This window comes from Hyaena hyaena, unplaced genomic scaffold (assembly GCF_003009895.1).
Source record: "Hyaena hyaena isolate Hyena2069 unplaced genomic scaffold, ASM300989v1 scaffold_235, whole genome shotgun sequence".
Classification (NCBI taxonomy): domain Eukaryota; kingdom Metazoa; phylum Chordata; class Mammalia; order Carnivora; family Hyaenidae; genus Hyaena; species Hyaena hyaena.
The window spans coordinates 441289-452433 of NW_024080867.1; the positions used below are offsets into that span (position 1 = coordinate 441289).

The 11145-nt window shown below is 55.1% G+C and overlaps 1 protein-coding gene across 1 annotated transcript in view; it reads left to right on the top strand.

Moving 5' to 3' along the window:
* Window positions 1–9105, top strand: part of PRKCG (protein kinase C gamma) — an 18358-nt gene extending 9253 nt beyond the window's left edge. The window contains exons 9-18 of the mRNA XM_039244253.1: window positions 350–379; window positions 1867–2019; window positions 2343–2531; window positions 3304–3395; window positions 3478–3540; window positions 4002–4140; window positions 5568–5648; window positions 7180–7287; window positions 8201–8341; window positions 8576–9105. Of these exons, the coding sequence (XP_039100184.1) occupies window positions 350–379; window positions 1867–2019; window positions 2343–2531; window positions 3304–3395; window positions 3478–3540; window positions 4002–4140; window positions 5568–5648; window positions 7180–7287; window positions 8201–8341; window positions 8576–8764 (1185 nt within the window). The 3' untranslated portion in view covers window positions 8765–9105. The remainder of the gene's footprint in view (window positions 1–349; window positions 380–1866; window positions 2020–2342; window positions 2532–3303; window positions 3396–3477; window positions 3541–4001; window positions 4141–5567; window positions 5649–7179; window positions 7288–8200; window positions 8342–8575) is intronic.
* Window positions 9106–11145: the final 2040 nt, after the last annotated feature.

Genomic DNA, 11145 nt, shown 5'->3' on the forward strand with positions numbered 1-11145 from the left:
TGGCTCCCCACCCCCCCTGCACCCACTTGCTGCCCCACCCCCCCTGAACCCGCTGGCTCCCCACCCCCCCCCGAACCCACTGGCTGCCCACCCCACCCTGCACCCGCTGGCTGCCTACCCCCCCATGCACCCACTGGCTGCTTACTGGTCCTGGGGCTGCAGGTCCCAGAAGGCCCTGGGGCTCCTTTCCCCTGCTTTTCTAGGGGGCTCCTGCCCCAGGGTGTGATGGGAATTAGAGCCCCTATCTGTCCCCATGGCTGGGGGTGTGGAGTCCCCCACCACTGCTGTAGGGCAACCTCCTTCCTCTCTCGGGCCCTGACTCTGCCCCCCCCCCCCCCCCCCCCCGCAGGCCTGTAACTACCCGCTGGAACTGTATGAGGTGAGTGGGGCGCAGGCCCTCCCTGTGGTCTCCGCCCATGACTCCCCCCCCCCCGCCCCGCCCCGTGTCAGCCTTCATGTCCACACCTAGGTGCTGAGCGCAGGCTTGCAGGGGGTCCTGTGCTTGTGGAGTGAACCTAGCATTCCAGGGACAAATCTGACCCTTGACTGAGTTCAAGTTGAGAGGTCGCGCACCGGCCGCCCCCCCAGGAGCCTAGAGGAGACACTCACCGGCCTGGGGGGAAGGAGCTGGGGCAGGGTGGGGGTGGGGGGGTCCCTGAGGAGGTGACAGCTGAACCGAAGCTTGAGTTTCTCTATTTCTCACAGTGGCCTTTCTCTCCTCCATTCATTTTCTCACTCTCTCAACACCTATTTCCTGAGGTGTCACATTAGCCAAACCGCGTTCTGGGAGTGGAATCAGTCCATTCCCTGGGGAACTCAGATTTCAAAGTAGGAGAAAGTTACAGATGGAGACATGCACCCGGAAGGAATGTGTCGGGTAATAGAGGTAGTGGCCTCAGGCACCAGGGAGCACTGGATGCACCTGGCTCAGCCTGGGAGAGCTAGAGAAAGCTTCCTAGGGGGAGGGAGTCCCAGAGGAAGTGCAAGACTCTCCAGGCACGGGAGAGGGAGACCAGATTCCAGGCTGAAGGATGGAAAGCCTTCCAGGCAGCAGGGAGAGCAGGTGCAAAGACCCTGTGGTGGGAGCAAGTGACGCATGTCTGTGGCAAAGCAAAGACAGAGGGGCTGGAGAGGGGAGAGAGTGGGAAGAAGTAGGAAATTAAGCCAGAGAGGGAAGGAGTGTGCCTTGTCATTCATTGGAAGGATTTTATTTCTGAAACCGAATGAGATGGGGTGGGCGCATCGGAGGTGGCCTAGGATGGCTTAGGTCTGAACACGACAAGTGCTCTGCATGGAGAACAGGTGGTGGAGGCAAGCGGGGGGCGGGGGGGGGGGCTCTGTGGAGACCTAGGTGGGAGGAGCGGCAAGCAGTGGTGGCAAAGGTGTTCAGGTGCCGTGTGGGCGAGAGGAATGCGGAAGTGCACTCGGCCCTCGACCTGAGAGACCTTTGTCCGTTCAGCACCGTCGGAGCTGGGTCCCGCTGAAGCCGCAAAAAGGAGGGAGACACAGTCTCTGGCTTTAGTGGATTTTGATTTCTGGCTCTGCTGCTTATCTGCTGTGTGACCTTGGGCGAGTTATTTGATGTCTCTGTGCCGACTTCCTCTTCTCTAAAATGGGGCGTGGTGGTGATAACAGGGTTATTTAACGGCATGTAGTAATCTGTCTGAGCGTTCGTTAAATGATAAACCCTCCAGGTTATGGAAAATTAGTGCAAGTTCTAAAGCCAAGGAGGGGGAGCAGAGACAATTTTCTTTTTTCTCTCCATCTCTTCCCATCCCTTTCATTCTTGGTTGCTGTCTCTCTTAGGACATCACCTTATCCCCATCTGGGGTCTGACTACCTTCGGATCTCTCTCCTTTCTCACAGCGGGTGCGGATGGGTCCCTCTTCCTCTCCCGTCCCCTCCCCGTCCCCTAGTCCCACGGACTCCAAGCGCTGCTTCTTTGGGACCAGCCCTGGACGTCTGCACATCTCTGACTTCAGCTTCCTCATGGTTCTAGGAAAAGGCAGCTTTGGGAAGGTTGGATTTCTGGGGCTCTGGGGGAAGGGAAGGATGTCTGGGGGGAGATCAGATCTCTGGTCCTTAGGAAGGAGGTATGTGGGTGGGGGGGCGCTAGGCTACTGAGTCTCCAGAGGGGGCTCAGTGGGATACCCGAATGACCCTGAGAGGACAGGCATAAAGATTCAAATGCTTTTTGTGGGGGAGTGGTCAGCAAAACCAGGGTGCCCAGTCCCTGAGAGAGAGAGAGGGAGGACCTTTCTGTGTGTCCCTGAAGGGGGAAGGCAGGGACCCACACCCAGTTCCCGAGATGGACTGGGCCATTTGGGGGCCTCTGTCGCTAGGTGATGCTGGCTGAGCGCAGGGGCTCTGATGAGCTCTACGCCATCAAGATCCTGAAGAAAGACGTGATCGTCCAGGATGACGACGTGGACTGCACCCTGGTGGAGAAGCGCGTGCTGGCCCTGGGGGGCCGAGGCCCGGGAGGCCGGCCCCACTTTCTCACCCAGCTGCACTCCACCTTTCAGACCCCGGTGAGGAAGGAGAGGGCGGAGTCTGGCTCAGGTCAGGCATCTGTTCCGGGATTCTGAGTTTATGGAGAGGCAAAAAGAACCTTGCGTACTCTGATTAGGCGTGGCCAGATGGATGGGATCCTGACTGGGCGGGGCCTGAGCCAACTTGGTCTTGAGTGGGCGTGTTTTTTTTGTTTTTTTTTGGAGTGAAGGATTTTTGAGTAAAGGAGTGCGTGAGTGGTGTGTGAATAGCTGCGCGCTAAGTAACGCAGCCGTCACTCTCGGATTCTGAGTGAATGTCTCATCAGAAACGGGCCACATCCCGAAGACTGAGGAATGAGACAAGGAGTCAGAACCCTCAGAGGTTTGAGAGGGCATGACTACTTCAAAAAGCTCTGGATGGGCATAGTTAGATTCCTAGATTTAAAAAAAAAAAAAAAAAAAAAGATGACTCATTGCAAATGAGGTCTGAAAAAAATCTTTGGTTCCTAACAGGTGGTCAGGATTGCATTTGTGTGTGAGTAGGCAGGGAAAGAGGTTTTGGTATCCTTGGGATTTCCTGGGGATGGTGGGCCTCAGGCTTCAATTCTAAGAGGGTGGGACCCGTTCGGAATAATAGGGGATAGGGCAGGTTGAGAATCTGAGGTGGCTGGGTTAGAATCATCAGCGCCTCCGAGTTCTGATTGGGTGGATCCGGAGCTTTCCAAGTTTATCTCGAGTGGGCAGGAATGGATGTGTCCTACCCCCTGGTTGGCATGTCCCCTCCTCTAAGCACCGCTACCCGCCCCGCCAGGATCGCCTGTATTTTGTGATGGAGTATGTCACCGGGGGCGACCTGATGTACCACATTCAGCAGTTGGGCAAGTTTAAAGAGCCCCATGCAGCGTGAGTCTCAGCCAAGAGAGGAGGGGTGGGGTGAGGGCGGGGGCCAGCCTTTGACCTTCTAACTTCCCACCCCCTTCTCCAGGTTCTACGCAGCAGAAATTGCCATCGGCCTCTTCTTCCTTCACAATCAGGGCATCATCTACCGGTGAGCAGTCTGGGCCTTTCGGTGGAGGCAATTAGGCCGCTAGAGAGAAAGGGATCAAACTTGCAGGTCTAGGGGCTCTTGGCTGGCTCAGTGGGTACCAGTATGTGACTCAATCTCAGTGTCCTGAGTTCAAGTCCCACTTTGGGCCTAGAACTTACCTGAATAACAAAACAAAGGGGCGCCTAGGTGGCTCAGTTGGTTGGACATCTGACTCTTGATTTCGACTCAGGTCATGATCTCAGGATTGTGGGATTGAGCCCCGAGCTGGGCTCGTCATTGATCATGGAGCCTGCTTGGGATTCTTTCTCTCTCTCTGCCTCTCTCCTCTGCTCACACACATGTGAGCTCTCTCTCTAAAATAAACAAAAATGAAAATAAAACAAAAATCAAAACCTTGTGACTCTAGCCCGTTGAACCCTACCCTTCCTTCAATTCCTATCCATCCAACCCCCTACCTCCAGGGACCTGAAACTGGACAACGTGATGCTGGATGCTGAAGGACACATCAAAATCACTGACTTTGGCATGTGTAAGGAGAACGTCTTCCCCGGGACCACTACCCGCACCTTCTGTGGGACCCCAGACTACATAGCCCCTGAGGTAACCCTCCTCTGCTGTCCTTGGAGCTGCCCAAGTTCCCCCAGTGCGTATGGCTGATTGTCTAACATTCAGAATGTCGGGGGGGCCTGACCCTGGGATCTTTTGTTTGAAATTTTTAATGTTTATTTTTGAGAGAGTGAGAGTGCAAGAGTGGGGGAGGGGCAGAGAAAAAGGGAGACACTGAATCCGAAGCAGGCTCCAGGCTCTGAGCTGTTAGCACAGAACCTGATGCGGGGCTCAAATTTACAAATGTGAGATCATGACCTGAGCAGAAGTCGGACACTTAACCAACTGAGCTACTCAGGTGCCCTCTGACCATGGAGTCTTTGCACGAGTCGTGGGTGATCTAAGCAAGGAGAGCAGAGAGGCCTGTGCGTCCAGTGTTCCTAGTGGGTGGAGCGGGTTTCTAAACAGGCAAAGTGGGCAGAGTGGGTGAGTATTCTGAAAGAGTGGGACCCTCTCCGTAAAAGCACCTGTTATAGGACTATTCTAAGAACTACTCTTGAGTGGGTGGGGCCCGTGTCTCCCCACCGCACGTCCCCCACCCCCACCCCCAGCCCTAAGCATCTCCTGAATATTTCAAGTGGGCGAACTATACTCTGACTTTTTGTTAAGAGGGTAGAGCTAATGATCTGACTGTATATAAGTAGAGAGTGTCCTGACCTTTCTCAGTGGAAGGAGGAGGTGTCATCCTTAATCTTTCTGGGTGATTCAATGACAAATAATCAATGTCAATGGTTTCAAAACATGACTGGGAATCAGAATGACCCGTGGAGATTTTGAGACATACACACATATTACTGACTCACTGTGGCCTATTGAGGCTGGAATTCCTTAGCTGGGGAACAGCCCCCTAGATGAATCTTAAATTCATCCAGAGTTGAGAATCTCTGGTGTCTGAAATTAGCCCTTAGGCACCTGATATTTTAAGGAGAGTGTTTAGTTACTAAATTTTCTAGCTGGGTGGAACTTCTGACTTGGTCCTTAAATAATCTATATTTGGGACCAAAGGGATGTTCTTTTATTTTAATGTTTTTATTTATTTCTGAGAGAGAGACAGGGTGAGCAAGGGAGGGTCAGAGAGAGAGGGAGACACAGAAGCTGAAGCAGGCTCCAGGCTCTGAGCTGGCAGTCAGCACAGAGCCCGATGCGGGGCTCGAACCCACGAACAGTGAGATCATGACCTGAGACGAAGTCGGACGCTTAACCGACTGAGCCACCCAGGCGCCCCTCAAACGAGTGTTCTAAGCAGATAAAATTTTGTTTCTGAATTTTCCAAAAAGATAGAGCTGAAGTGTTCTAAGTGTGAAGAGTTTGTGTTGAAAACACTTAATGTGGGTAGGGTTCCCTGAGGGTGAGGCCAGAGGGGGTCTTAGGCTTATTAAAGCACACACCATGATTCCTTGGCTTCCATCCTCTCTCATCAGATCATCGCCTACCAGCCCTATGGGAAGTCTGTTGATTGGTGGTCCTTTGGGGTTCTGCTGTATGAGATGTTGGCCGGACAGGTAAGGGAAGCTGGGGACAGGCTGGCTTGCCTAAAGGCAACACAGCATGGGGTGCCACCTGTTACATAGCCTTTGTCTCAAAGGAGCAGGGTAGGAAGTAATATCTGTCATCTAAGGCGGGGTGCTAAGCAGTTTGGAATATCATGCCTAGAAAGTGCTGTCCTTGGTCCTGAAGCATTATTTTCCCATAGGTCTGGGGCTCTTTGTTTTGGTGACAAGGACCCCATCTCAGAACAAAGTGTTTAATTTTTGTTAATGTTTATTTTTGAGAGAGAGAGAGACAGAGACAGAGCACGAATGGAGGAGGGGCAGAGAGAGAAAGAGGAGACACAGAATCCGAAGCAGGGGCTTCAAACTCACAAACTGCGAGATCATGACCTGAGCCGAAGTCCGAAACTTAACTGACTGAGCCATCCAGGATAATGTGTTTAAATGCGTGAAATAAAGTAATAGGATTACAAAGAAAATCAATCATATTGAAATATGGTTAATCAAATTAAAAAAATTTTTAATTTAACTTAGTTCAGCCAACTAAATATGTTAAACTTAAATGTATACAGTTGCCCAAATATTACACATTGGGATGTGGACATATATGTTATTTTCTATTCATGATTTAAATAGAAATGTATCACAGTGATGGGAAGTAAAAAGAGAGGTCTACCAGTAAGTTTGAAGTTGAACTACTAATATTTTGAGTTATCTGCAATTCTAATGTGGTAAGAAATTATCTGTGATTTCTGTTGGTGATGAAGTTATAAGTACTATTGTTGTGGTTTTTGTCCACATTCATAATTGAAGGGAATGAGAAACTGCAGTTAGTGATTTTTAAAAATATAGATATTCTTTTTCCCCCCTGTTCAAGCTCACAGGCCCCTTCCGTTGTACAAACAGACTTCCTAGACCCCACATTCAGAATCCTTGCCTTGCTTTTGTTTCTCCTAATCTCAAAAGACTGGAAGCCCCTCATCCAACCAGGAGAATGTTTTTACAGTTTTCCTGTGTTTTTTCCTCTCTTTTATTTATTATTTAAAAAATTTTTAATGCTTTATTTATTTCTGAGAGAGAGAGAGACAGCGAGCAGGGGAGGGTCAGAGAGAGAGGGAGACACAGAATCTGAAACACGCTCCAGGCTCTGAGCTGTCAGCACAGAGCCCGACATGGGGCTCGAACCCACGAACCATGAGATCATGACCTGAGCCAAAGTTGGACGCTTAACCACTAACTGCTAATGGACTGAGCCACCCAGGCATCCCTCCTCTCTTCTATTTAAATGACATTGTCTAATTAACACCCTGCTGATTTTGCATAGCAAAGAAAGAATCTTAAAGAGGTGCAGAGAGCTGGTACATTTCAGATAGGAAGCAAGAGTCTGAGAGGGAGAGAGAGAACACTTAGGTGGTTTGGTCAAAAATTTCCCTAGGATGTTGGAGGGAGGGGTGTTCGTGTTCACAGTGGGTGGTGAGGGTTTGCAAGGTGGGGAGAGGCAGTCTGTCAAGTCTCTGATGCTTTATCTTCTCTGTTTCCTCAGCCCCCTTTTGATGGGGAGGACGAGGAAGAGCTGTTTCAGGCCATCATGGAACAAACGGTCACTTACCCCAAGTCGCTTTCCCGGGAAGCGGTGGCCATCTGCAAGGGGGTGAGAACTCCCTGGCCCCCAGATTCCCCACACAACCCATGCACCCCACCGCCCCCGTCCAGGTTGCCCAGGCAGTGTCCCTGTGTACGTTAGGAAAGTATATTACAGAGGCTTTGTTAGAACATTAATTATTGACTGCCGTGCCGTCACCTCCAGTCCCGCGATGGCCTCAACCTCCTCGCCCTCTGCTGCACCCGCTCCCCAGCTCACTGCAGGGAGCGCCGGAAGCCCAGGGCCTGCCTCTCCAGCACGGGGTGGCTCAGGTGAACCTAACTCTTGCCACTTCCCTTCCGGTGGGATCTGGGCCAAGCCGCCGAAACCCTGGGAGCCTGTCTCCTCTTCTGGGGTTATGGAGTTAATGTAGAAGGAGCCTGGACTGTGGCAGCTTTTCAGAGAGAATTAGCACCCTTCTGCTTCTGGCTCCTGTCTCGTCTCTCTGACTCTCACTCTCTGGGTTCTGTCTCGTACCTCTGCCTCCATCCACGCTTGATGGGGCCTCCTGTGTCTCTACCATTTCTACGTGTCCCTTGGGATCTCTGTCCACCTCTTGCATCTTTATCCCCCTCTCTCTGCGTATGTTACACACTTACTCCCGACGGCCATGTACACACACTCTGGGTCCTTCTCTCTCTGGAACTCTCCCCCTCTCTTTCTGAGTCTCTGCTTTCATATCGTGTCTTTTTCTTCTGTGGGGTTTTGTCTCTTGGGTCTCCACCCTTCTCTCTGCATCTCTGCTCACCCTCCCCCCCAATCTCCCACCTTCTCTGGGTCTCTGCACTCCCCCTTGGCCTCTATACCCCCTCCCCCATGTTGTGTCTCTGTTACACTGTTTTTGTCTTTCCTTCTCATTCTCTGTGCCTCCCCATCCCGGACCCTGTCTGTCTGTCTGTCTGTCTGTATCTGTTTTCCACAGTTCCTAACTAAGCACCCAGCGAAACGCCTCGGCTCAGGGCCTGACGGGGAGCCCGCCATCCGTGCTCATGGCTTTTTCCGTTGGATGGACTGGGAGCGGTTGGAACGACTGGAGATCGCGCCTCCGTTCAGACCCCGTCCGGTCAGCCACCCTGCGGGAACCTTGGTCCCTAGGGGTGGGGGCACCCAGGAGCTCCGGCTCCTGTATGTGGAGGTGGGGCAGGGCTCCCTCTGCGGAGACGCCCTAGCGGGAGATGCAGAGGCCACGGAGGATGCGCAGGGACTCGAAAGGAGACAGGAGATGGACATGGGGGACACGGAGGGCCACCCAAGGAGCAGGCAGAATTTCATCTCTCCTTCCCTGTGCGCCCCACAGTGTGGACGCAGCGGAGAGAACTTCGACAAGTTCTTCACGCGGGCGGCGCCAGCGCTGACCCCCCCAGACCGCCTGGTCCTGGCCAGCATCGACCAGGCCGATTTCCAAGGCTTCACCTACGTGAACCCCGATTTCGTGCACCCCGACGCCCGCAGCCCTGTCAGCCCGCCGCCGGTGCCAGTCATGTAATCTCACCTGCCACCACTAGGTGTCCCCACTGCTCCCTCCCTGCACCAGCCTTACCTCCCTCCACCTCCTCCACCCCCTTTCCGATTCAGATCTTGGCCCCCAGCATTCTGGCCTCTGCCCCGTGGGTGCTAGATGCCCCTCCCAAGCGTTCCTGGCATTCTAAACTCCATACAGTCTCTAGAGCCTCACTGTGTTCTAGACTGCTGTGCTGAGCCCCGGATTCTCACCCACCTCCGTGTTCTGGACTCCGCTCTACCAGATCTCCATCACTGTCCCAACTCCATGGGGTTCTAGACTCCATTTTGGTAGAATCTATGTCTCTCCTCTTTTTTTTTTTTTTTTTTTAATTTCCTTTCTTTCTGGGAAATCGTCTCATGGGGTGGGCTGTTCCAGACTTGGCTTCTAGAACAGCCCTTCACCTCTGACCTCCAGCCCACCCCCCACCCCCCACCAACGACGTCCACTCCATCTGGAGTAAGTGGGAGGCGGTGCCCCCACGCTCCAGTGCGCCTCTTCCACACTCTAGGGACTCCTGGGATGTATGAAGAATCCTCACCCCAGCTGTTCTCAATCAGCTTTTGTTCTAGACGCCCCCACCCTAAACCCGTCACTGCTCGCCTGCCAGGTGCATGGCTCCAGTCCTGCTCGACGCCCCCCCCCCCCCCCCGTGCCTGCCACTCTCTGGGACTCTGTCCTCCCCCTCCCCCACTCCGCCCCTCTTCGGCTCTCTCCCGGCCACAGCTGCTGGAGAATAAATTTGGGATGCTGACGCTGGTGTTGGGATGCTTTCTTCTAAGCTTGAAGAATGAAGGGGGTGTGGAGGGGGGACAGTGTCTCTACACAGAAACACACAGGCGCGCACACGCAGGCGGGGGGTGGGGTGGCCCAGAGGGAGGGAAAGCACAGAGACCCGTGAAGTGGGGAGACCAGACCCACGGTGGGAGGGGGAAAGACCAGAGACGGGGGTGGGGGGTGAGGGGCGCGAGGGCCCGAAGTGGGCGCGTGCACAAGGAAGGAGAGATGGACACGCAGACCGCTGGGGGTGCCCGGTAGAGACCTCCCCGCACAGAGACACAGGCGTGCACGTACTCACCCCGAGCAACACAAGCTCACGCACACACACACACACGGAAACCCAGAGGCTGGCGCGGGGGGGGGCGGGGGGAGCACCCCTGAGAGGGGAGATGAAAGGGACCCTGGGAGACCCCCACGACGGAGGAAGCGAACAACCAGAACCCGTGCGCTTAAGAGTCAGCCACTGAGGCTGGAGACAGGCGGACGCGCCCTCCGGGCCTCTTTGCCTTGACCCACTTGCGGGGGCGGGGGGGGGGTTGGGGGGTGGAACGAAGTCCCAACAGACTACAGTTCCCAGCAGACACCGCGGCGGACCCTTCCCCACCCCCAACCCCAAGTGCGGCCCCCTCACCGCCAGGGCTGACGGAAAATGTAGTCCCAGACCCGGGGCAGGCCGGTTGGACGGTGTGCCTGTGTCTGTGTGTTTGGAGGGGACAGAACCCCGAAGCTTCGCGGGCTCCCTCGGGGAGCCCCGGCGTCTCTTCGTCTCTGCAGGCTCTTGGGCTCCCGGGGCTCGGTTTAGTTGCATGCTGGGGCTCCCCCTTGGCTCCCCCATCACCGTGGTGGTACCCCCATGCTGTGCCCACGGCCCCCAGCCCCTGCTCCGACCCTCGGCGGGTGGCCTGCCCCTTTAAGAGTGGCCCCGCTGACATCACGGCGGGGGGGGGGGGGCTGGCCCGGCTCCCGGCTCCGCGGCGGCTGCAGGACCCGCTCCGCTCTGCGCCCGCCTGCTGCTCTAGGGACCCCGGCCCGGGACGCCCCCTCCCGCCTCCTCCAGCCGCCCAGACCCCAGGCTCCGCCCCAGGCCTGGCCAGAGCCCCAGTCCTGCTCAGGGGAGCCCCAGGATTGTCCCTCCTCTCTCTCCTTCTCAGGGTCTCTCTCTCCCCCCCGTCTCTCTCTCTGTGTCTCTTTCCCTGGCTCAAGGTCTCTGGATCTCAGCATCTCCAAGCCCAGGGCCTCCGAGCGGCTTCCTGCCTCTTTCTGTCTGTCTCTCTGACCTCTCCACTTGCAGAGCCCCAGAACCTCTGAGCCTGAGGGCAGAGGGGGTCTCGGAGCTGATCTCTGTCTCCTTTTCTCTCTCTGCCTCTCTGAGGCCATCTCTGTTTCCCCCAGTCTCCAGACCTGCGAGTCTCAGCATTTCTCAGCCTCGAGGGCCCGGGGTTTCCTGGACCCTCGGCCGCGGCTCTGCCTCTCTGCGCGCCCCTGCCCCTCTCCGGCTCCCAGCCTCTGTTTCTATTCTCTCTCCCTCCCTGCCTCCCCCATTCTCCAGGCCCAGCTCCCTCCCTCCCCGCAGCCTCCCGCTCCCT